This window comes from Symphodus melops (genome assembly GCF_947650265.1).
Source record: "Symphodus melops genome assembly, chromosome: 23".
Taxonomy (NCBI): domain Eukaryota; kingdom Metazoa; phylum Chordata; class Actinopteri; order Labriformes; family Labridae; genus Symphodus; species Symphodus melops.
The window spans coordinates 7,562,924-7,589,327 of NC_136713.1; the positions used below are offsets into that span (position 1 = coordinate 7,562,924).

General features: G+C 43.9%; 1 protein-coding gene and 1 long non-coding RNA gene across 3 annotated transcripts in view; one reads left to right on the top strand and one right to left on the bottom strand.

Moving 5' to 3' along the window:
• The window catches only part of LOC306818564, a 158,099-nt gene that overhangs the window by 120,494 nt on the left and 11,201 nt on the right, over window positions 1–26,404 (top strand). The window contains exon 4 of the long non-coding RNA XR_013778283.1: window positions 16,902–16,996. This is a non-coding gene — a long non-coding RNA (uncharacterized lncRNA). The remainder of the gene's footprint in view (window positions 1–16,901; window positions 16,997–26,404) is intronic.
• On the bottom strand, window positions 8,568–25,066 carry slitrk6 (SLIT and NTRK-like family, member 6). Of its 2 annotated transcripts, none has more exons than XM_079336222.1 (2): window positions 24,515–25,066; window positions 8,568–12,571 (listed from the first exon to the last, which is right to left on the bottom strand). In XM_079336222.1, exon 2 carries the CDS (start codon window positions 12,554–12,556, stop codon window positions 10,022–10,024), a length of 2,535 nt encoding a protein of 844 aa, XP_079192348.1. In that variant the 5' UTR covers window positions 12,557–12,571; window positions 24,515–25,066; the 3' UTR covers window positions 8,568–10,021. The 2 variants fall into 2 exon arrangements, with proteins under 2 accessions (XP_079192348.1, XP_079192349.1); XM_079336223.1 differs by lacking the exon at window positions 24,515–25,066 and adding an exon at window positions 24,140–24,496.

Genomic DNA, 26,404 nt, shown 5'->3' on the forward strand with positions numbered 1-26,404 from the left:
ACCACTTTGACAACATAAACAGAGTATTAAAGCGGACGATTTTGTTCCAGTGCATTACACTGTCAGTCGCTATTTGACTTTTTCATTTTACCACCTTACAGTTAACTCGTATGTGCTTTGTGTTTAGCATAAGTGTATGTGAATGTCAGCATGTGGCTCAAAGCATTCTGATGTCTCTCAAACACTGCTAGCGTGGCTGTTGACATGGCCGAAGTGAACATTATTCGATCCACATTAGCCTTGAAAAGATTTTGTATTTAATTAACATTGGCCTTGCTCGTATCCTGGATTCATGATGAGTGAACGTTAGCACGCGAACACCAGCAAAACCTCAACGAGAGAGCAAGCGCGACAACATTTAAGCCTTCAAAAATTATTTCGCCTGCATTTGCATGTTGTTGTTTGCATTTTGGCTAAAAGCATGACAATGTTCCTGTCATTGAGCTCAAAAGGCCCTGGACTTTTTGTCTTTGTCTATTTTATCACAGACTACATTAGTTTGTATCTGTGTGACAGTGGAAGGTGAAAGAACACCAACCATGGCTGACCCAAATTAAGAGACAGTCCTTTGATGTGTGCGGTTTGTCACTCAGAAGAAGTGCATCCTCAAATACACTTTTGACTCCATAACTTTTTAAACCCGTCCATTTCTACTCATCATCGAATTTGACTGCAAGCCGTCCTCAGCAGTGCAAAAATAACCATCTGACCTCTGTATCCGTCCAAATCTACGGAGAATCCTCCCAGATTTAGCCTTGCTTTAATGCCACAGGCTGAAGAGCTCACAGTTTTTACATATTTGTTTGACTTATGCCAAAACAGCGCTAATCTCTCGTAAATGACATGACACACGAGCAACAGATAAGACCTCGGTTGCCACTCAGCATCCCTCCTGTCATTGAGAAAATGTTGCTTGTGTCACATCTCTGTCGAAATGCACTCTCCCTGCCCTTTAGAGCTCAAAGTAGTCAGCAGTTTGCGTCCATACGGTTCCAAAATGGATTATTCGAGAAGTTCTCCAGAGTTCATGCACTTGTATGTAACTTATGGAGATGAATTAATTATGAAGGCTTGGTTATAAAAATGGCCCAAATAGCTCAAGGCGGCATGTTTCATCATACATGAAGCACATTGTACGCTGCAAATATAGTTCAAAGCCTTGTCTTTTCATGCATTTCTATGTGTTATGTATTCATACCCGTCTCTTTGATTCAGGTATATACCAACACATTTGTTCTGTTAAATACTTATTTTATACCCAATTTTCTTGCTTCATTCCCCTTTTGATCACTGCCTGTCCCAATGCGTGGCTCTGATCTGGAAAGGAACAAAAGGAGAGCAGTCTCAATCTGTTTCCCGCAGACACTTGCAATTTGCGATTTTTGTTAAGAAATCTGTCATCTCTGAAGTGATGAGGTTTCGCAACGCGCCGCACGTACTTTGATTAAAGAAAGGCGGTTCTTGATGCTGCATTTGCGACGTGACAGTTCCTCTCTCGTCCTCTACTTTATGGGAATATGCTTCAGAAAACAAAAAAGAGGGTTTGTTTGTGGTTTGTGCAATGCATACAAAGATCATTTTGAGAGCAAAGGTTTAAAAGTCCTTATTGATATGACTACTGTGTACTTCTGGAGTCAACGGGAGACAAAGGGAAAGTTAGACAGAATAAGGGAACAAAAGAATAAAAACACAAGGAAACCAAAAAGGGTTTTGCATCTGATATTTTTTATGCTTTGCATGACAGCTCCTTGAGGAGGAAAAACAAGCTTAAAGCTGGGATCCACTGCAGTGCTAGCACTGAAGTTGGCACGCTATGAAACATTTAATTGCACCATCATTCAGCAGAAGAAGAAGCGGACGGCTTCCGCCGCTCAGTCTGTGCATCTTCTCGAGCCGTGAAAGCCCATCAGTGATCCCGTTCAGTGGTCCAAGTGGGCCGGGCCTGGCACTTTGTCGAATTGGGTCATTAGCTTGTAATATTATTAGAAACACTATGGGCTACCATCTCATATTTCTGCATCGTGATCACATGGAGAACTTTGTCCCAATAAAGGGAGCACAAGAATGACTTGTGACTCTTTTGCTCGAAGGTTGTTGCTCTCCTTCTTTTTCACTTCGTCACACGGCTTCATGCCCCGCAAACGAACAATGTGTTTCCAAGTCATAACAAAGAGTTTTCTCTAATGGGACACACGTACGTGTCGCGTATACATTGCATGTGCATGAATGGGCTTTTTTTCTCATCTGAACAACTCATTGAATCCAGAGAGAGGGAATAGCGCACAGCTGGGATCGGCTTTGTCGCGCTTTCTGTGTGTTCCTCATGGTATGGTATTGGCCTCACTTATAATTTATGAACAAGGAAAAAAGGTCATGTGTTGACTCCCACATGTTAAACATGTGTGTCGCTGAACCGTGATCTGTTGACGCAGTGCTTGGGGCAATTTGTCAACAGGGCAGAAGGAACACTTAAGAGTTAAACAAAGGTGCAATGGGGAACAAAGTCAACCATAACAAGCACTCATTGTGTAAAACAGCAGGCGCACTGGGTTTAATTGTCACGTTTCTGTGCGCACAAGTAGGTACAGTTATTCACCCCTGAGTGGCTAACCCAAACATTTAGCATCTGCCTTTAAAGCTCTCGATTGAGAATAAAATAGACACATTCTATAATATAGCTCAGAGCTGTTGTGTACAAACAACCCTAGAAAGAATTCAGGCACAAGATTTTACAGACTGCCTAGGGGTTGAGGCAACTGAAAAAAGCTCTTGTCGTGTATGCAACTTTAACGGCCTTGAAAACCTGTGACGCACAGCTTTGAGCATGGAATGAGGAGGGCCAACGTGACCATAAAACCGCTTCGTTTTGGTTTTGGACGACTGAAGAGAGAAGAAAACGTGGAAGGAAAAAGAGTAGGGGATGACATTCAGCAAAGGGCCGAGGTTGGACTAAATTTAATCCAGCCGCTGCAATTAGGACTATGGCCTCTGTACATGGGGCAGGCAGCGCTCCAGCATTTAGCATTTAAAATTATAACGATAAGTTGTTGTGCTTTTTTTGCCAGCCAGCTGTAAATCAAATCGAAACATTTTCTCTCCCCTACCAGAATTTAAAAAACATGTTTTGAGTGTTACGCCTATTTAGATTTTAAAGTTGTTTTTTTTTTTTTTTTTTTAAACCAACTAATCGCGGGTATTCTCACATTACAATAGCATCACTTAATGTCCACAGACGAGGCTTTGAAGTGCTCGTGGTTTTGATCAAACTGACAAAGCTTTGGCTCAAAGGCAGACCTTTAATCTGGTATGCCCCTAAATCAAATAATCTTTTTCGTGTTCAGAGTATTAAGTCCAAGCATTGTACACCTTTTCTTTTTTTTTTTAACCTGAACGTACGAGTGAGTCAAGGATGGGTTAAAATTGTTTTTGGCTGTCTTTAGTATTTTCGTGTACTGTACATATTGTTATACTTCCACAAGATGAACACAGTACTTACAAGAAACGGAACCAATCATTGCTATCCGTCGAAAACACAATTACTTGTTGGTGCTTGTTCCAGTGTTTCCCTCATCCGTACTCCACATATTCCTCTAGTTCCCATCAATTTTCACTCTGCTATTCTATATGTGAAATGATGCACATTCTATAAAAGAGACAAATCCTCCTTTAGGAATTTAGAGCTTTATCATCAATCGTAGGAGTTCAGCCCATCCAGGCGCTGTTTGATGATGAAGTGCTGTAATTTGCTTTTCTATTTCTCCATATTGGGATTTCCTACATTTCCCAGAATGACATAAAGCATCTCTGAACTTTCCGCTTTTCTTTTATAGAACGAGCAGCGAAAAGCACTTCAAGTTTGTCAAACTTCCTCACACAAAGAAGAGACAAACACATGAAACTGTTTGGCTTTCAAAGCTGCATTGAATTCGGGTCTGTTGAGGCCATTGCTCGTCGATTGAACCTCACAGTCGGAGAATGGGGGCAGGAAGGAAGTGAAGCAACCGCAATACTGAAAACACCTGAGTGTTATGCAGCGTTACCAACTTAAAAAAAAAGCCTCAAATCAGTCCCAGAAAATTCAAACCTATAAATTGTCAGAGGATGGTTTTACTGATAATTGAAAGGGGGATTTTTTTCTCTCCCGTGTTACTTTTTTTTTCATCCCCTACACCTCAGAGACTGATCTCAGAACAAAAGACTCAATACAGTGAATCATGTGACTGAATACTTTTGATGTTCACATTGCAGAACTGGGTCACCGGCTTGCCTTTTAAACAGTGTGCCAGCCGAACAACAGGGCGGAGGGTTCAATGTCCACGGCTTCATAGCAAGCTGCTCGGCTTGGCAGAGAGCATCAGAAGATCGCCCCCAGGGTAGAGCTCAGTAACAGACCACAGTTCAGACAGGGAGTGGGGGTGCATGGATGGATGGATGGACGGACAGACAAAGTCACCCCTCATAATGGCGCTGCATTCATGGTAAGGGCTCCAAAACATTCACAACACAGCATGTGGATGACTGTCTGCTCAGATCATTTTACTCCCCTTTTGACATATTTCTGTCAGAGTGGTAAATTAAAGCAGCATTTAATGCCATTGGTGTCTATTGAATATGTTAGAGACACATTTGGCAGCCAATATAGCACAAACTGACATCTAAATCCACTAAATGCACATTTATTTTATGCCCAAACAAGCTCAAATCTTCCGTATCACTTTACATAAAAACCTGCATCTCATCAATGCCTGCCTTCCATCGCCCCAGTGCATGCTGGGATAGGCTCCAGCCCTCTCATGACCCCGAAGAGAACAATATTGAAAATAGATGGTGGAAAGGATTGATGGATGTGCATTTAATTCAAAGTCATTGCCCATCAATGAAAGTTCATCAATGAAAGACCACAGCTGGAATCAAGCGATACGGACGCCAAGGAGGGAATTTTAATGTGCCATGTTGGATCATTGCAGATGGGTTGGATATGGACTCCACTCATTAGTAGTTTGTTCAGAGCTAAGTACGCTAGATAAGCAACCAAGTGGAGGACAAAATTTGACATTAGGAGTCCCTCCTCCTTTTGCTCATGAGATTTAAATCAACAGGGAAGGGTTTGAATACACAACAAGGCTCCTTCACACTTTGTATGGGGAGCCAGACCTTGAATCCATAAGGCGCCCAGAGTGGAATGAAAAATGGCCTTTTTACTTACAATTCAGAATGTTTTTATAACTTTTATCATTTTGACAAACGACTTTGATTTCGTTTAAATAATTCTCCAGATAGTTATGTGTGATGGGTTGAGCAAACCCATGTGTCTACAAATGGCTTTTTTTTTCTTTGCACCATGTGGCGCCCACATCCTCAGTTTAAGAGAGAGTTCACTGGTGTTTACTGTTGCTAACAGAGTTTTGGTTCCACTTCCCACTGTACATAACTTTTGGTCTGTTTTCAACAGTTCTGTAGGCTTTGCTTTTATTCAAGGAAATGATAAGTGGATTTGAGGTCGGGGTTAAGCGTTTTGCCCAAGGACACTTAGGACATGTTGGGATCGAACCCCTGACCTTCCAGTTCAGAGTCGCCGTAAGATAGAGTATCACCAATATATTTGTTGTTTTATTATTTTTAATTAAAGATCCTGTGAGAGGAAGTTTTTTGTTGATTTTGGCGCCCTCTCTGGACAAAAGGTGTACCGCGACTGTTATCCTGTACGTTTTTCCTCTCACCCTGCAGTCTTTTAGGTCAATCATACCATAAAGATTGTTTTTAATGGAGCATGTATAAAGGGGCTGTCTCTCTATGCTGTTCCACTCCTGACACCTACCCCCTGACAGCAATTAAATTCATAAAAAGCAACAATACAGAAAAAACCAGGTTGCCACTGATGGTCTTATTAGCTTTGGTATGTCATAAAGAAGCGACAGGATTAATTTTAGCCTGTTTCATAACTATTTAAAAATCCTTCATAGTCGCTTTAAAGACAAACAATTACATGGATAGTCCTTTACAGTAATTCAATCTCCTCACATATTAACATAAATTGGTTTCAAGTTGAGAAGTAAATGTATTTGCAGTATTTTCTGGTGCTACGCTATATTTCACTTATAGTTTCTTCTCTTTGAAATGCTAATTCATTTGCAGGCTTTGTTTTTACATCTTTCTTATTCAATTAAATATGATCACTTGTTAAAGATTGAACTGGGACTGCTTTTACATTGCAGCTTGAGCTTTGATGATATTGTTAATTCTGATCACATTTTAAACACGTTCTCTGTCCCTGAGAAACACTAGCTAATGTTAATTTAATAAAATCCAATCTTTTGACCTCTTAAATGCACTGTTGCATTTAATGTTTTGTTTTTTTTGCCCAGCAGCAATTATATCCAGCAGCATGACTATTCAGTGTTTCTGCCACTGAGTGTTTCTTTAAATGTCAGGAGGCATTAAAGGCAAGAAAAGACGTACGGCTTGAATAATGTAATCTGCGAGGCGCTAATTGACTGCGGCGCACTTCAAAGAATCTGTAGAAACCCTTGAAAACACAAACTAAGGGTCGATAATGTTGCCCAGAAGAGACGCTCAGTTGCTGCGTTGTCAGATATGAATAATAATGACTCGCTGTGAGGGGACATAACTGATAGAGCGTTTTATAAAACAATAACAGGGTGAGATGATGTCGATTTTTCACGCTGCATTTTTGAAGCAGTTTGCTAATAAATCTAATGCATCATCTGCAGGACAAATGACACAGGAACGCGCCAATAAACCCACTCCACTCCCTATATGAAAGCGTACAACACAATTACAGCAATGACTTTGTTATTTGAAGTTTGCTGCTCATTTGGAGTGCTCATGTGTAAATATATCCCTCGTTTGAGGCGATGTCATTTCATTTCAGGTCACAAGGTTTGAGTCGTCTCTGGCTGTGACACCAAAACGAACATTAGCATTCTTCAAAATAAATTGTAAATAGTCACAGCTAGTGCAACTTATTTGATTCGGTTAATCCTGTACGATAATATAATGTATGTGGCTGCAATAACTCTGTGTATTTGTCAGCAATGATAACCTTTACTGTACGTTTACTATGAGGTCGTTGATACTTCTAGTATACAGTGTGGTTTTCAATGTTTGTTTGCATAAACTGCATCAGAATATGAGCATCCAGAGTCATTTTCCACAGCTCGAACCATACAAGAGGTACTCTGCTGTAGTTTTCCCACAGTTGTCCATCATTTCTGCAGAGAGAAAGTGCAACAAAAACACGTCACAATTAACAGTTTTGGGGGGCCACTGTGGTCATATGCCCTAGCCTCCTTTATTTTCCGCGGGGGACAGGGGGGGATTATGTTATGTTATGGATTATGTTTTTGCTGAACATCATGGGCCCCTCATACAGCTGCTGCCCCCCCCCCCCCCTCGTGTGCTGCCTTAGCTGTGTCATTTGAAGCAGAATAGATCTCCTCTCGGATGTTGTTTCTTTTGTTTCAAACTTAAAGGTTTGTGTTTTTAAAAGGTCACAGAATGCGTTTAAAAAGAACAAAAACAGTCAATTTGCCTACGAGAAAGGTTGAACCTTTGTGTTTGTTGTTGGTTCGTTTGATCAAAGATGGGCCTCATGGTGAGCTTTAGTTCATAAGTGATCAAATTAATTCAAAGTCAGGCCTGACCGTGAAATATTTCTCAAAGCACACTAATGCACTTTGCTAATGTCTCACCTTTGGATCAGCAATACTGCTTATGGGTCTCACAGGATCGGCTGCAGAGGATAATTTGTCTTCCCTGCTCAGCGTGTGTGCGTGCTTCTATAACTTTGCATCGCTTTAAATGATGCGTGTCTGCAAGCCAAGCCATAAACATTCATTCATTAATGTTGGGGGTTCTGTGTTTGTCTGCAATTGCGTGTATGAATTTCTGTGTGTGTTCTGTTTTCTTGCGGAAAGCAAGGTTACGTGTGTGTTCTTGCACAGGAGCTCGGGGAACATAAATTATGATAGAAAACGGAGAAATTAGAGAGGGCCCACTGTTTCCCCAGAGAGGATGAAAAGTCATGCAGAAAAGCCTGGCTGGTGGGGGGAAAAAAGGAAACCCTGCAGCCATTGTTGTGTGATTAAGGACTAGGTTTGAGCCATTGCGGGGGGTTAAATAATTCACACAGCAGGAAAACAGCCAAATGGTGTTTACATAAGTAGATGCATGCATGTATAATACGTGCATGCAGGACTGATGGGACATTAAGAGAGAGAGAGGGAGGATCATTCTGTTTGGGTTAAGCTGCAGCTCGGGGTGGCTGGGGTGTCAATTAGCAAACAGTCTGTCGTCATTCCACGGTGTTGTACTGTATCTTTAAGATGTGATTATGGATACTTAAAGTTGCGGTGAAGTTGGCACCAGTTTAGTTTTCTCATTTACTGGACAACTACAAAACACATGTTTATGACTCATCCTTTATTTGGGGTGTTTGTCCAATCAAAGCTTTCCCTTCGTGCAGAGCAGAGGCGTACCTAACATGCATCTGCACACTGCTAGCTATTTCATCGTAGCAACATGCTAACCACAAATATAGTTCCAAGTTTAGGTAATATTGTAACTCTTTATTTCCTGTCTATCAGTTACAACTTCTGTTTATATTCTGTACAGCACTGAAGGCACACAAAAACCAAAGATATAACAGAACAGAAGTATGTACAAAATATACAGAATAAATAATTCAATCTAGTTTTAGGTAGAAAAGCTACAGAGTGTGTGCTTACATGAACCGTTTCAAAGTTTAAACGAGTATGAAGGAAGTGGTTGTAAATCCGGACAATGTCCACGAGTTTGTCAGCGGTCCATTGCTTGGAGTAGGAGCTGAACGGAGGAGAGTCGGTGGAAGTCGCTTGGCAGGTTGTCAAACATGGAAAACAGGAGCTCATGGTCGATGTTGCTCATCAGTAACCATTCATGTGCTAACAGTGTAGTACGCCAACGCCTTCCAAAAGAAAAAAAACAGTTCAGAACGTGCCCAGTCAAGCTTGAGGAAGGAGCTATATGTTCTCGTATGCTGCTTTGAATCTTTCCAGACATACATTAGTTACACAGAACACGATCTCACACACACTTGAAGGGTCACACACAGTTGTGGCTCATTTTTCACTGGCAGAAATAAAAACATAAAAACAAACAAACAAAAAAAAGGTTTTCAGCAGGACTCTGTTTGATTGTCATGCACCATCTTATGGCATTTGAATAGTGCAATGCATTTTGTACAAGATTAAAGTTGTGTGTAATATACTTGAGTTTAAGTGCTGTACGAACTGATTGAGAGGAGAAGATAAACATCCTTTTCTGTGAATCTCACCAGTTTGTATAAAAAATAAATAAAGATCCTATGACTGCAGCAGCGCAGTGACTCAAATCGATTGGAACAACAGATTGGAGAACAGCAGTGTAAGCCGTGCTCCTATCACTGTTTCCTAATGTACAGTTGGCATTTTGCTGACTCTACGGCACAATGAGCATTATGGATACAGCGTTCCAGCTGGCTTATGTTGACAGAGGGCGTAATCAGGTCAAACCCGGAGTAAGGATTGACTGATTAAACGGCAATTCTGGGTCAAGTGGTGATTGTAATTCACCCACTTCTTTCCAAACATCTGCTTTATCCTATCAGGATGTCAGACATGGGGGGGGGGGGGGGGGAGTTGCTGTGTGGATCAATTTAGTTGCCGGCACCGCGCCATGGATGTTTCATCAATCATAATAAGCTGATCGAGCTCGAATGTTAAAGTCGGTTGCAGTCCAGGTCTGCTCAACAGACTGTGGGTAACATTTGGCCATACACGAACGACACCTTTCACCAGCTACATAACATGGCTGTCAACACATAACAAGGAACAAACCAGTTACATTCTGTGCTACAGTTCAACTGAAAAAAGGGATGTGCCCATGATATATATTTCACACTGTGGAAAGTACAGGAGGGCTAACAGGACAAGGCACTTGGTTTAAAGTGTATTCTATAGCATTGCTTTGTCTCTGTGTACGCTCAGTTAAATGCAGTTTGATGCTCCAAGACCTCTAAGTAATCTGGCTCCGTATGCAAGTTGGCCTTGAGTTCAAAGTACTCATTCTTAGTTTGCTCAAGCATGACCTTGCGTGGTCTTGAGTACATAATCGCCTCCATTAGCTTTAACTCCTCTTGGTGCCCCGGGACCTGCATGTCTACCGCAGACTGAAGCTGGGGCATGTTCTTCCGGAGATACTCCGTTATCCCGAGCTGTTGCAGCTCCTTCTCCCGCTCCAGAAGGTTCCTGTACAGGGAGTTGGGGTTGCCGAGGGTGACGAACTCTGCGGGGCACTCTCCGGTCGTGGGTCTGAACTTGGATGTGGGGTTCCCGGTGAGCGGGGAGGTGTTCTCCTTCTCCATGATGCTCCGGCAGAATTGATGCTTTGCGCCCGGGTCGTCCACGCTGTAGTCCAACTCCGCGTCGTGCTCCTTGTGCTGGGAGCAGTAGGTGGGGTTGCGACAGATCTGCACGATGGGACTGTGCGACCGCTCCTCGTAGAGAGTGGCGGAGCCCGTTCGCTGCGTCAGAGTGTGGTGTGTGGTTTTCTGGCCGTACATGCTGTAGTGTAAGTGGAGGGGACTGCTGCTGGTGTTTTCGCGCGGCTGCTCCTCTGCTGCTTTTTTCTTTGCCCTGCGACGACGCCGGTGCACGACAAACACCACCAATCCGGCTGAGCAGAAGATAATCACAAGGACAAACATGAGGAGGCTTAAGATGAGCACAGAGAGGGGGACGGTGTCAGTGAGCGAGCTGAATAAACCTTTGTCAACGCTGTCAACTCCCAGCGTAGCAGTGACACTCTCCGCCTCACCTGGAGGGATAGGGTAGTAGGTCCCCAACCCGGGACACAGCACCTCGTGACGCAGGCTTCTCAGTTCAGCCTGAATCACTTTATTCGGGGTGTGGCACAGAATGGAGCCCACCACCGTGTCCTTTCTGAGTTTCTCCACCCATTGTTTGAGGCTGAGCAAGTCACAGCTGCAGTCCCAGGGGTTGTCCTCTAAATAAATTTGCTCCAGAGAGTCGAGTTGATCAAGCACGTTGCTCACCGACAGATGCATAAGTAGATTTTTCCTCAGGTTTAATTTGGTGAGGGGCACATTGCGAAAGATCTGGGCCGGGAGGGAGCTGAGCTGGTTGTTATTTAATGACAACAGCTTTAGGTTTGGCAGGGGATTAAAAGTGCCTGGAGCAATCTCTTTGATAAGATTGTATTCCAGATACAGGTATTCAAGGTTGTGCAGACCCACAAACATTGTGGAGAACAGTTTTTCTATTCTGTTGCCATTAAGGTACAGTTTTTTCAAACTGCTCAAGCTGAGAAAAGTTTCATTGTCGATGTAATCAATCTGGTTGTTTGCGAGGTTGAGCAACTCCAAGCTGTCATATGTGACAAAATCGTACTTCAAGAGTTTCTGAATCATATTTCCTGTCATGACCAGTTTAGTGGGGCTCTGTTGTAGTATTCCGATATCTGACACCTTTTGAATTCCCCTGTCCTGACAATGCATCAAAAAGCCAGACACAGGGCGATTGTGACAAGAACAGTGCTCCACACAAGGACTGCCAGGAACGTGAGACGGGGTCGGTACCTTTGCACCGTCTTTGCCGTTCAGCTTGGGAATCTGAGCCACTTTGGACGAGGGGGTAACGACCATGTCCAGAGACTTTGACGGCTCCTCCAGGTTAATGTCTGCATGCGACGGACATAGAACATCCCGCTTCACTTTGGCAAGAATCGTCCCCTTAAGATGGTGCGGTGTGCTGCACACCACGTCCCCGAGAGCCGACTGGGCCCTCATGTTCTCCATCCAGATTTTTAGATGTAAAATATCACAGTCGCACACCCAGTCGTTGTCCTCCAAGAGAAGCTCCATAATCCGTCCGATGTGCTCCAAAAACCCGACATAAGGCAGCGTTTGGAGCTTGTTGCCACGTAAGTCCAGGTGGGTGAGGGGCACAAAGCGGAAAATGTTGTTGGGCAAAAACTCGATGGAATTATCATTGAGGATTAGCACCTTGAGGCGGATCAGTTTGTTGAAGGCCCCCGGCTCGATGACCCGGATGAAATTTGTGTCAGCTTGGAGAAACTCCAAGTTCACCAGGCCTTGAAAAGTGTCCTCTTTCAGAGTGACGAGGAAATTGCTATTTATGTGTAGTTTTTTCAGCGAGCCCAGAGAGCTAAAGACCCCTGGCTCCAGCTCTTGTATGCTATTACCCCCGATGTGCAGCGAAAGGGCATTCTTAAGCCCTTCCATTTCCTCGGCGCGGAGTTCGACCAAGTCATTTTTGTATAGGTTCAGGTGGAAGGGCACACCTGCCGGGACTTTGATTTGGGAGATTTTGCTGATGTTTCTCTGCTCACAGTTAAGATGAAGGATGCCGTCTTTCCCCTCGCAGGAGCACAAGGACTCACAAGACTCACTTAGGGACGACGGTGCCTCTGAGGGATGGATATCTTGGGAGCGGGCCGCAGAGAGGAACAAGCCGATGAAAATGATACAGGGCAGCATTTCGCTCGGAGGTATCTGTGGAGGGAGAAGAGAAGGGGTGGGGAGGAAAAGAAGAGAGCGTTAAGTGTACATGTTGTGCAAGTCGAATGTAACGCGTCATTCCAGGACTTTCAAATGACACTGAATCATTGCGTTCCACGTATCATGCAAGTTTTATGTGTTGCAGGACATGAACTTGTGTCAAAGTGTGTGGGGGGTAAAATTCCATGTCTGGCTGCACTGTATGCATGAGTGGAAGTCACACGCAGTATAGAGTAAAACAGCATGAAAAATAGATCACGTAACCCTAACCCCGTTCTTTGAGACTGCAAAAAATATATCTTTATTTAAATCCTTTAAATATACCTTCTTATACAATGTGGCCTCTTTATCACTTGGCAACAGGGTGTCTTGGAGTGGACATTAGGAATGTCTGTTTAATCAAGTGAATCCTAATACTCCATCTAAAACAGTCGTCAGATCCCTCAGAGTCTGTAACCAGACCGTGCCTTTTACTAATGAGTAAATACATTTCTCCAGGATGAGCAACGACAGGAAGACAGCATCTCTCTCTTCACTGACTCACAGTGGGCTAATGGTGCATCGAGAGAAATGGCTCTCTCATCTGACTGATTTTGCTGCCCTTTGTATGCAGGACTCACTCGAACAAAGGACTTACTCGGGGTGAGTCAGACAAACGCAGAAGTCTCTTTGGTCCATTTAGAATCCACGTCTAAAAAAAAAAAAAATTCATCACAGACTTTTTCCAAACGTGCAACTAAAAATAAATGATTGTGTCTTTATTGTGAGACCACATAAGCATGTCTTTCTTGACTGGACTGGGGGTGAATTAATCAGCAACCGCACCTGTTCATTAATTTGTTTAAAATCGTTCTCCATGCGGTGAAGAACGGCATCTGAAGCCCACAGACAGAGCTGTCCAATGAGTACGCCGAGAACTCACACTTCATTGTAAGCAGGATTTATGTTGAATGACAAGGGAAGCGCTGGAATGTGATTTTAATGATGGCATGCCTCAGCGCCGCATCTCAATCCATTACGTTAATTTGACTAAAATCACATTGGATCAAAGGCTAGATCACTCTCAGGGGGGGGACTGGAGGAGAAGTGTAGCCTCCCTCACATGATCAAGGAGAACTAGACATCCCCAGTTCGCAAACAGAAGTCTTCAAAGAGATAAGACATTGTGAGACGGCAGGACGACACAGCTGTTGTTGCTAACGAATGCGATTAGCATCTGGAACGTTCTACTGTAACAAGACTGAGCAAGCTGGGTTCATACAGCTGGAGAAAAGTGTCTGTCAGAGGCTCAAACTTCTGACTCATAATCTCTATATGAGCGGTACTTGACCTTCCTTTGATAATAAATCACTTTCTTTACATTGAAGGAGGTCAATGAAATGTGTGGCACAGTTTCACGGAGGTGGTTGCCATTGAATTCCCCATAAAGCGGCAAGAATACATTGTTTGGAAGGTGTGAAAAAATGCTTTTTTTTTTAAGGTTTATTTTTGGGGCTTTTCACGCCTTTATTTTACAGATGGTACAGTGGATAGAGTCAGAAATAGGGGAGAGACAAGTGGGCAGTGACGTGCAAGAAGAGGGGCCATGAGTCAGATTAGAACCTGGGCCGTCTCCTTAGAAGGACCATTGCCTCCATGCAATGCGTGTGTGCACTAACCACTTGGCTTTCAGCGCCCCAGGCATGCTCTTTAATGTAGAGCAACACCCATTATCCAACAATTTAACCTTCTTGCTACAGCTTGACGAAAAATGTGACAGACAAGCGAAAGGGTAGAAAAAAGTTGTTTGCTTGAGAGACAAAAGTCAGTTTAGAGTCTCTTAGTCTGTTTCACATTTACTATTTGATTCTCTCTGACCTTTGATCTCACCTTGATACATTTTATTGTTTGCTGTCGGGTGTACATCGACATATCAGCCGATATCTTTCTTAGATCTATACTCGATTTGAAGAGATAGACAGATAAATATACACATTTATTACATTACATGCAGTTATCAAACACTTGGGCATATCGATGATAAAAGTGACCAATACTTAATAATCACTGAATATGCAGTCGGCTGATATTATCGGCTGGCACACTGATCAGTCAGGCTCCAGTTGGGCGCATTTAGAATTATTGACGACAACCAAGTCTATGCTATCTCCAACATATCTTGCACCCTGAGGTTACTCTGGACTTCTCAGCTACAATTACACCCCAGACTCACACTCCTCACTTTCCTGACCTGGGAGACATTAAAGTGCGAACAAACAATACAAGAGAACAACGGAATTGGAATCATTTGGATCAAGAAAAATAAACTCAAACAACCCTTTAACCAAATGTAAGTGTGTGTAAAAATCATCATTAACAATCTACCGACAGGAATAGTTCGCAAAGTTGGCGCATTAATAATCCATTTGACTCATCTCTACAGGGAACCACCACAACATCAGACAGAATACAGCAGAATAATTAGTTGCATGATCCGTCCTCCAGGGACATCCAGTGCTCCGAGTCGGCCTGCACAGCTCCACAACAATAAAGACACCAACTATTGGAACGTGTCTACCAATACCCAACTGCTTTAAAACGCCAGTAACTGTGCAAAGAATGACAAATAATAGCATAAAAGATATTCCTCGTGATAAACAGTCGCTTGTCCACTTTAACCTATTTAGCATTTTGAAGGGAAGCCTTTCGTGTCATCTTCTTCTCCCTCTAATAAATGAGTGTGTCAGAAAGGTTGGAGCATTAACTTGACAGCGTAAAAACAACAGGAACTCCTTTGATTTATTATGTATTTTCCAGTCCGACCTGGAAAACGGCTGTATTTCATCAGCTATAGTGTTGCTTTCATCCTCTTTGAGAATATTCCCGACGTGCGAACGGATGGAGGAGGCGCGAGATGATCGGCTTGTGATGTCACAGCTTGAGGAAACTTGAAGGCTTGTGAGGCCTCTGGCGTTCGTCCCTCGTCTCTTAGATGTAGCGGCATGGTGGGAAAAGAACCCCACCTTTAAACAATAACTGGGAGAACGTTTGGAAATACGATTGTCTTTGAGTTTAATTACTTCTGTTTATCGCTGGGAGATAATGTGCTGGAATGAAATGAAACAAAAAGATACCATCTCAAGGGTTTTTGGTTTGCATTTTAACATGATATTAATATTCAGAGACCATGAATAGTATCTCTGGCAATTTTCCTTCCCTGACTTTCTGTTTTGGCCTCTTTGGATGGTGGTCATGGCACCCGAGGCGCTCACCTTTTTGACCCTGATGCTTGGTAAGACAATGTGAAATGAAACAGACTATTGGCAGATGTTATCGCACACTGCATGATGACACAGCCGAGGGCAGATGTGGGGGAAAAAGGCATTAGCCCCGTGCACTCCGTCTTCTGTGTTTCGAAAAGGCCACTCTCTCACTGATCCATTTTCCTTTCTCTCAGGTTAATCAATGTTGCATGGGACGCAGCGTGACGGGTACGAGAGATGAAACGCTTCTTCCCGTGCAGATATCCCTTTTTTCTTTTTTTTTTTTTTTTGGGGGGGGGGGGGATTCAAATGCGCATCTCTCAGACAATTCAATTAGAGATCTAGTGAAGCCCGATAAGAACTTCCCTCTTGCATGAGTGTGAAGCCAAATCATCATCCGTTATATAAAAAAAAAAGAATGGCTGAGAGTCGACGAGGGGAAGACAACCGAGGGAGAGAGGAGAAGCGAAATCTGTTGATGGAATATTTATCGCACTTTGGGATTGTTCCAGGCGCTGTAACATACACAACAAGGATTTAGCCACTTAGAGTCCCAGAAATAGCATGTTCACACTTCATTTGGGCCAGCGATGATTTCTATTGTTCCAATGTGAATACGTTTTAGACAGGATCAGGTTCAAATGCTGCCATTTAAAACAATTTTTGTCACAAATAGCGATCGGAATCATCAGAAGATGACACGCCATCGCCGAAAAGTGTTGTTCAAGATCAAAATGTACCTTCATTGGTGCCTCAGAGGAGTTCCATGCATTGATTTCTCTGTCAGACCGATCGGATTTGGCCGGTCAGTCAGAGGTCCAGCAACACACACAACTCGTACGATGTCAACCGACTTCTAAGAGCGAGAACGTTTTTGGAGTTTTCTTCTGTTGTTTTTTTATTTATTCTCTTCATCATTTTAGAGGATTTTTTGTAGTAATTTAGACTTGTCACTATTTCCCCTGCATTGCTGTATGTATGTCCTAACTGCAAACGAATGAACCCCATGCAGGGATTTTGCTTGGTACTTGGGGAGTATTCTTGACTGACTGGTCCTATTATGTGTTTTATCTCATCCACAGCGAGGCCAGCAGCTACCAGTCGAGACCCGCGGCTTGAAAAGAAGCAACATCTTGCTCACGGTCACTTCGGTTGGACAGCTCGCTGATCAAGGAAGGTAGGATAACCAAACTCTTCTCTGCTTCGTTTGCCCTCATCGACTGTCCGCCTGTGTACCGCTCAGACATCGGAGTACTTGGCTGCATAGCTCCAGGTCCTCTGAATAGCATCTGCAACACTTCCATCAAGTGTATCCTGTTCTGGCAGTTCAGATTCCGACAATGCTATGTGAAAGCCAGAGGTCGGGCTGAGCATCTCTAACATGAAGCACTTGGACCCTTTGCTTTCCATTGAATCGCACACTTCACACACTAAACGGCCACTAATTTGTACCTTCTGGGCATTTGTCATAGTTCAACGTGACTAAGTCGTCTGTGACTCCCATGAACACATCAACCTGGGTGGAAACGTACCGAGTGGCGTGCGTGTTATCCAGCTGACAGTTTAAGATAATATTTTTAGATAATACGAACACGGCTGTAGTCATGTTCTGTCCTCGTCACTGTCAAAGCAAGTAAAGCACGCTGCAGCCGCAAATAGCCCATAAGGCAGGAGCCTAATTCCTTTTTCTGTAGCGTGAGGTGTCGTGAAATATGAAGGGCTTGTTATCCCTAGTGGCACCCGACAGAGCCATTCTCCCAACTCCGTCAAGACTGATAAAAGTCACTCCATGTTTGTGTTTTAGTTTTTTTTTCTCCGACTTCTCCCATGAATGTCTCGTGGCTGGAATCTTCTCCGTTTCAAACTTGTTTTGAAACGCTTCAGCGACACCTCGGTTCTTGGCATTTTATGACCCTCGTCCACCTCATTACTAGGCTACCTGCAGACGTGGTGATTTATGGCTCTTGACAACGGGGTGGTGGAAGGAGCACATTTTAATTCGGTGGAGTCTGAGGTTCCCTGTCAGAACCGTATAAATGGTGTTTAATATACTGGTTTATCAAGTACACGCCTGAGAGCCAAGATGTAAATGTAATCTGTACTCATGACACGCATAGAACATTGTGATGATGAATTAGCAGCGTGTGTATGAACTTGTTTACTGTGAGACACGATTTGTTATCTGTGTCAGGGTGTGTGGCATGTTGCAGAGAATGGTGGATGCTTTACACAGTTTTTTGTCGTTTAGGAAATAAACCCAGCGGTCATGTCGTGGGATTGAAAAGACGCCTCAATCAAAGTCAGCGCGTGACTCGCCGAGGTGGGCAGCCGTGACTCGCGGGGTCTCGAGAGCGCACTGCGCGCCCATCTCTGTCACGCGTGGCTCGTCAAACCCCAGCGCTGGGTTGGTTCCAGCACTCGCGGCACATTTCAAAGATGATTACCTCCGAGCGCAAACAAGCTGAGCAAGTCGGCTACAAACTGCAGGCGAGTTGGAACGGCGACAAAAATAGTGGAAGGTTTCACTGGTAACAAACTTTAGAACAGCACGATGTTGAGATAATTTGGACTGGGCTTTTTTTCCCCCCTTTGTTGATACCGTTGTATTGATTCAACACATTATTTCACCCCCTTTAATGACAGAAATGACCCCTTTCATCAAACACTAAATAAGCACAATTTACAAATCGAGGTAGTCGACACAAAAAATAGAAAAAAGTAGACCAGCACACAATCCAACTTCAAACTATTAATTCAACCCCATGTTGTAGGAGTTGGGCTGTAGCAGCCCACAGCCCCTCCAGATCCTGATCCTTGGCACTGCTGCAAACACAATGCCTCTGTAACCAGGGGAGGTGAGGAGCATCGCCCCGTGGTCTGCCGTCTTGCTTGGGGGGTGGTGGGGGGGGGGCTGCGTTTTTTGGAATCATCGCCAGTGGCCTGTTAAAGCAACGTCAGCTGTGCGCTGGTCCCGTGCCATGCAGCAGTTCTAACAGCTGGCAGCAGATCACATGGGCGAGATGAAAGCGGCGGGACCTGCATGTGGAACTGTGTTACGCTCTTCACGCCTGAACATGCGAACATAAACTACCTTGTGGACGGTCTCCTCTCTTAGTGTTCTCGGCTGGTGGGCTTTAAGTTCTGATAGCAAACACATGATAAAACTAATAATAGAATCACAAACACTGCATGGGAAAGGGGGGAGGAGGTTGTTTCTGCTCCCTTGGCAAGCACAATTTAGTAGGCATGCATTTCAAATGGTCTGTTTAACTAATGCGCAGTAATTAGTTCTCCAGAAATGAGCACGCAGATTACACAGGTGTATTGTGGCATCAAGGTACACTTAGTCAGGAAAGACATCTGCACGGAGCAGATGTATATTTTCTGTGTGCATTACTGCTTCTTACAAAACAGGAGCACATTTTATTCAGTGCCCAGCAGGATTGGTAAACAGTGGATTCATTCTGCATACTGAGCCTTAAGAGACAGAATGTCGCACCTTAACCAAAGCCAGTGAAGCTGTAAAGTAAGCATATGTAACATCTGATGTTTGTCCTAATCATGCAAAGTGTCAGTCTGTTCTCGGCTGCTTGAATAGCCTGTTTCACAGCAGCAGCAGTGGAAAAGAGCCACAGGGTAACGCTAATGACAGTCTCATGATTCCCTCCATAAATAGGTGTAGATCTGCTGCGTGATAAGCAACCTCCAGTCTCAAAGGAGCCACACATTATATAGGTCGACGGACCTGCCTGCTCCGGGTAAACAATGTTGAAGGGCAGCGCCCAGAACATTTGTGTCATGTCCACAGAACGGGACTAATCCTCTGATCATAGAGGAGTTTGTGTTGTCCACAAAATATTGTCAATGCTGCAGTCTTCTAAGAGGAATATACGTTTTGCCTTTCGAGAGCAGCCTACTCAACTTCCTGATACTCACAACAAAGGCAACTACAATCAGATGACGCCGGTGCAAGTCTTTGAAGTATTCGAACCAGAGCCGTTCTTCTCCGCTACTCGACTCGAGAGTCTTGTTTCCATCAGGGGTTGAAGTAGCGGAGAGAACCACTCCCATGATTCCCCCGCCATGCTCGACGACATCTTTTGTTGCTGTTTTGATTAGATAAGATAAGATATCACTTTATTGATCCTCAATGGGGAAATGTGGGCGTCGCAGCAGCAGCAATATAGAAAAAATTTTTAAAAAGTCAAAAACCGAATAAAAAAAGTAACAAATACAATTTGAAAAATAGTAGAACAGAAGACCGTACATAATGGGGTGAACTCAGCAGGACAATGAAGAAATGATGTGCAGTGAATGGCAGGTTAAATTGACCAGTGATGATGTAAAATTACGTGTGTTCAGAGGCAGCGAGTTCTGTAAACCCGATTGAGAGCCCCCTGGTGGCGGGATTGAAATACTGCGCTTTTGAAATGTAACATATTGCAATAACGATGACATAACGATTAATTATCCCTATCACTAATCCGTCATTATCGGCTTCAAAGATTTGACACTACTCAGACTTTTCAACTAGGAACCAAGGACAAGTGCTTAAAGGTACAAATACTCCCTTTAGTCATATCCTGTCTTTGTGACATCTTTTACTCGTAGTTGTGTGACTGTTTTGCTTCAAACATGTCAAGAATACCCTGCTGAGTTGACTAATTGGACAACACTACAGATCTAAGCACTCATCTGCTGGAGGATCGAGTCATTAACAACAGCTGAGCGGGGTTTGTGAGGACAGTGACGAAAAAATATTTTTGCCCATGCATGTCCATGACGAGAATAAGAAGTGTATAAAGAACAACACTGGCCCAGCTTAAAAACCCTGTGGATTAGCTTTCTGCCTATCCAGCAAAAAAAAAAAAAAAAAAAAAGACATCCGAAGTTCCCTGAGCTCTCGCGGTGAGGAGAAAGTAATAAAAAGACGTGAGATTAGCAGAAAGTCACAGTCTGTCTTCAGCTGTTTGGGGAACGTGCAATTGCAAGTTTTTACATTTGACAGGAAATCAGCAGTTGGATTGTGTGTACCGCCGAGTCTGATTCACTCTCAGCTCTGCCTCCCCTCCATCCTTCCCTATCTATTTATTCACCAGACGCTTCCATTATTCATCCCCGTGACACTCTGGGATCACTATAAGTTGCTTTATGATGCAGAGCCCCGTAGAACAGAGCTCCACCTGTTTGAAACCCCTGAGAGGGCTGCAGAGTGATGCGCAAAACCTGAAGGGAATCCAGACGATGACCGATGGAAGAATCAAGGCTCGATGGATCTGCCAGCATCAGGCGGGGCCACAGACACTCGCACGCTAGGTTTTTGATATATATTTTTACACGAGCGCCTCGCCAAAAGCAGATTTAAATAAATGCAGGACAATTCAGGCGGCAACCTTAATTTAGATCCACTTTAAGGCGTCTTGTTTTTTTCCTGCCCCTACAAGTTTGCCTTTGAAAGGATCAGGCACAGTTGCCGAGTTAATTGAGTGTCTGATGACTTAATACCCAGCGAGACTTGAGCTGACCCGCACGGTCCTCCTTAACAAGACCTTTTCAAGACCGATTAAGGAGCAACCTCCACAGCGGGCAGTTTAGGAAGTTGCTGGACAGCATTCTGACGCTTCTGTTGAAACGTGTTAGAAGCACAAACCCTTCAAAGTGAAATTAAATGAAAGTCTCAAGACTCACAGTTCCCCTCCCCCTGTTTTGTTTTTTTTCCCCCCCGTTTTCGGGATGGATTACAGCCAATCATGCTTTTAAAAATGCTTTGGATCATAACACAAAGTAGAGATTCAATGGGTTTACACAACACGGCTCGGGCGTTGAGGAATGTGGGCGTAGCACACTGTGACGTTGGATGCAACAGAAGGGAGTGTTGCATTGCAAACAAGGACAGCGAGGTGTTTATTGTCCCCGATAATGTGCCCACTGAGCATTTCATCACAACTCTTAACCGCAGCCCATCGTATTCTGGGGGAAGCAGCAGCTTGTACAATATTTATAGCCTGTGCAGCGGCATAGACATTCATGACAGGTGCTGAGTCTATACGTCTGTCTGTTTCCCAAATCCTTCTTGCATTGTGTAATCTTTTTGCAGCAAGTTTCATTTCTTTTTTTTTTAAACATTGATAAATCTGCCGTGGTGGGGATGATTTTAAAGCTCTGTTTTTTGAGATTGAATTTTTGGAGCCCCTGCGAGGCATTCTATCCTCTCACCAGCATCAGGATGCAATAAGAGATCCGCTGGCCCGAAGCTCCTATCGCCTATACGTGTCTTGACAAAGAGGTTTATAGCAGCTGTAGTGAAAGAGGCTGTTTTCTTCCAGGTGTTTGAGATGGCACACTCCCGGACAACAGCAACACGCCAAGGAGTGACGATGCAAAGGCAGGCGAAGGGCGAGTTTTAATGACGTGTAGGAAGCGTCGCACAGAGAGGCCTTAATTTTACACTGCCGTTAGTGTCCTCGAAATGGAGTATGACATCCAAATGAGCTGACCTGACAGCGCGGGGAAGCTCCTCTTTGTCCTGCCTTTTCTCCCTCGTCTCTCGGAGGTCACCAACCAACAGTTGCGTGCGTCCCACGAGTTCTCCGAAATGGAGAATGAGACTGAGAACGAAAGATAGCGAGACTTGTTGCGTCCAGCGCAGCGAAGGGGTTGTTTCATTTCAGCCTGACATGGGGATAGCAGATTAGAGGCCCCCCTCTCCTCCTCCCCCCCCCCACCCCCCCCCCCCCCCCCCCTGCACTCTATTTGCTCCAGCGTGCGCGAGCGCTTGTGTTTCCTCGCACGTGCATGCGTGCTCAGGAAGCTTCGTTTAAGCGCACGTACGAGCTCTGACCATCCACCACGTTCCCCTGAGCGCCCTGCAGTGTTCCCAGGCTCCAATTATGCCGCGACTTGTCCCCTTTTTTTTTTTTTTTTTTTTTTTTACAAACTCTCTATTGGATGTGATGTGGCTTGCCCTGCAGGGTCGACACCACCACTACACCCACATATCTGCTGAGATTCTGCCAGCGCCGGCGGCCCTCTCCAATCGCAAATCCTGGAGAAATGATAATCATGACATCCGCCCACTCAAGAGGCAAGAGATAGTTCAACTCTCTTGCTCCTTGTTCCAGCCCTTTTCTTTTTTTCTTTTTTTTTTGGACTGATCCACCATTCTTGTGGGCTCGTCGTGCCTACTTTCTCTCAGTCATACAGAGAAGCAAAGGCTCTGCGATACATCTGCAGGCTTTTTTTATTCCCCTTTCTGAAAGCAGTGAGCCTTCATAAAAGTCGAATTTGCTCCCCCCTCCCCCCCTTGAGCTGATACTCTTAAACTAGAAGACAAATTTCCTTTGGCTGTTCACACTTTAGAGCTACAACTTTGCAAACACACTATTGTCAGCAAGTTGCTCAGAAGAGGTCTAATTAACAATGGTCGATGGTTTGATGATCCTCTGGGTCCCTTTTAAACTCGAGGGAGTCGTCTTTCTACATGAACTGCAGCAAGGTAGAGACACTAACCTTTACATAATGTGTTATATTGACACACACACACACACACAGTAGCTACTGTATCTCCAATCAGTAATTAAAATCAAGTCATTTGAATACACTAGGCTTCAGCAGTGCGTACATCTAAGCCATGGGCTGCTTATAATTAAGCTATAGTATAATTAACCATTGATTCATCCAGGGAAAAAAATGCCTGCCAAAAGTCAATTAAGATACTTGCAATTTAATGCTAATAAGACACATCTCTCCTTCATTAATTCTTCCTTAAATATACCTACAGCCTCAGCCTTTCATGGCTTGTGTGACAGGAACTGAGTGAATTGGACTTGGATTTAGAGTCAGTCCTGTTTCTCAGTATGGACTAAAAATGAAGGCTTAGTGTTTGTGGGGTTTGTTTTTTTTAATTGAGAGCGGTAGCAGACTGAGTATGCCGTGTAAAAAAGCAAACACAAAACAAACAAATACTTCATTGGTTGCTCATTGCGCACACCTGTGAATTAGACATATTTAAATGCAACATCTACCCCATATTAAGCAAGAGCTAACTGTCCAAAAAAAAAAAACAAACCAGAGCACATTTGAAGCACATTCCCTCGAGTGTAAAGGAAAAAAAGAGCATTTTAAAAGCACATTTTATGAGCAATTTTTTTTTTTTTAATTTTCGGAGGTAACAATAATGACAGTAGTGGAAAGGCTCAGCACCACTCTCCATTATCATAACCCCAGCACAGCCTGAGGATACAGTAACTGCGTGTGGCATGCAGCCAGGTGTGCTCGAGGTAATGGAGGACCCTCAGGAGGAGAGAAAAAAAAAACTCACCGCTCTGACTGTCTCCTCTCCCTTCCTTCAAGTCCAGGCACTTGTTTATTTATTTATTTTTCTTTCCTTACAGGGCTTCCTTTACTCCTAAAACCATGTGTAGTGAAACAGCCATTATTTATGTTGACAGGCGAACTCACTTTATTTACAGGAATGTGTTTTTCCCCCGGTAATGGTCGAATGTGTGGATGGGCATATAGCATAGGCTACTAGTTGGAACCTGTCCATAATGAACACCTGGATTCCTTAGTAACGAGGCTGCTTAATATACAGCAGAATGGAGCCAAATAAAAAGCCTGGTGCGTAATTGTTACACGGATAAAGAGCCGTGTAAATTATTTCACAGCACAACGTCAACTCCGCTTCGTGACTTACCGACTAAAAGTGATGAAGAACCGGAGTGGGGGGAGGCTGGTCCGAGTGTCACCGCGGTCAGTCCATGAGGAGGAGACACGGCCAAACGACGCATTGAAAGAGGGATAACCTTCCACACTCTTTCAGACTTTTCCCTCCCTGGCACTCCTCAGAAAAGAAAAAAAACAACAAAAAAACAGCTGACACACGGGCAAACTTCACCCGTCATTCATTCAATCAGTCAGTCCCCCCTCTGGTCCTCTCAGGGTTCTCAAGTCTTTCTTAAAGTGTCACAGGAACGGGTACCAATTATTCCTTTGCGCGAGCAGCCCGCGGTGAGGTGTCACTCCAGTCCCGGGATGCTGTTGGTTAAAGCCCTCCCTCACACAGTCTCCTAAGTAGCCTATTCTTTTTCTCTCTCTTTTATCAGTGTGCAGGTGCGAGTCGCGTGAAAAGACAAGTCACTGCGTTTGTCGGTTTTTACAGTCCACTCCAAAAGAGGTGATTGCGCGTGCCGCGTCCAGCTCTCGCGCCGCGCCGCGCGCTCCGTCTACTTAACTAATCTGCGATATATTGGAGTTGCTCTGTAATTTGCATTCTGTGGAGGTGGACTACAGAGACGAGGAGCAGCATCAAGTCAGACGTAATACGTAGGAGTACTTCCGCTGGCGCCCTTCAGAATAAAAACCTCGTGGCGCTCAACTCAAACGTTTGTTATATTTAACAGTGTAAAGGCGGTCTCACACATTTTCCCTAATACACGCACACCATAAAGCCTTATTTATCTCACTGAAATCATCCAACATGCATTCATTTACTCTCGATTTGTTTTTCTCATTTTCCCATGGAATAAAAAAATGCATTGCTTTTATTTAGAAGGGTGAAAAAAGACTTAACTTCGGGTTCTTCCCTCTAAAATCTGCAAATTTATGATACAGCTGGGAGAGCTCAATAGCAGTTATACAGGACTCCTCCTCCTCCTCTTGGAGCTTTCTTACAATACCCAGGAAGAAAAAAAACTTGCATTGATGGTCTTTAAATAGCCTAGCTGCAGCAGGATGGAACTAATGCTCTATAATATGGAAATGCATTCAAAACACAGATTAACGATTCAATCAGACTATAAACACACACTATAGGCCAAAGCCCGAACAAAAAAACAAACAAAAAAATCATAATCAGTTCATATAAAAGGAGAGGAGGTTGAGAAGAAGAAAGTGCAGTATATATCTGCGGGGGGGTCTGCACAGTGTGCAGCAGTGCACATTGGGGTTCAAGCTGCTTAATGTCCTTGAACAGGACACCAGTTCCAGCCAAGTTGTAGCTCAGCTTGACCTCTGATCTCCCCTCGGGCGCAACGAACCGATGAAGCATTTCATCATTATTCCAGCTCATGCTCCTGTGCGATGAGCTAAAATAGCCAGACTGTTTGATAAATCAAAGGACGCTCCTTTGGATGTACACCCACTGATTCATCTGCATTTGACCACCGACTGTCATCCTCTGCAGCCTCCTGGTTGAACGCTCTCAGATGGGCCTGGAACGTCTTTGTCGCGCTGGAGCTCTTTTACGCGTCTGCCTTTTTATTTTGTTTTTAAACAAAGTGGCGGCCATCACAGGATTAGTGTAAATGTAACTCCCAGGTGGAACATCATGGCGTGTTGCAAGTCTTTTCCTTGACCTCCCTTGTTACCCAACCCCAGATAAAGGCTTCTCAAAGGAGGAGAGAGGGAGCAGAAGTGAATAAAAGTGAAACATTACAACCTTGAGAGAGTTTTCAATGGAAGAGCTGAGTCATAAAAATATTGCAGAATGGAAAAAAGAATCAGCTTATATATAACTTACTTTACTCATCTACACAACATCTGAAAGTGCGTTATGCAAACAGCTTCACTCAGTCAGACTAAATTA

Bases quoted from the DNA above. Each gene is read 5' to 3' on its own strand.
- slitrk6 (XM_079336222.1), bottom strand. From the start codon at position 12,556: ATGCTGCCCTGTATCATTTTCATCGGCTTGTTCCTCTCTGCGGCCCGC.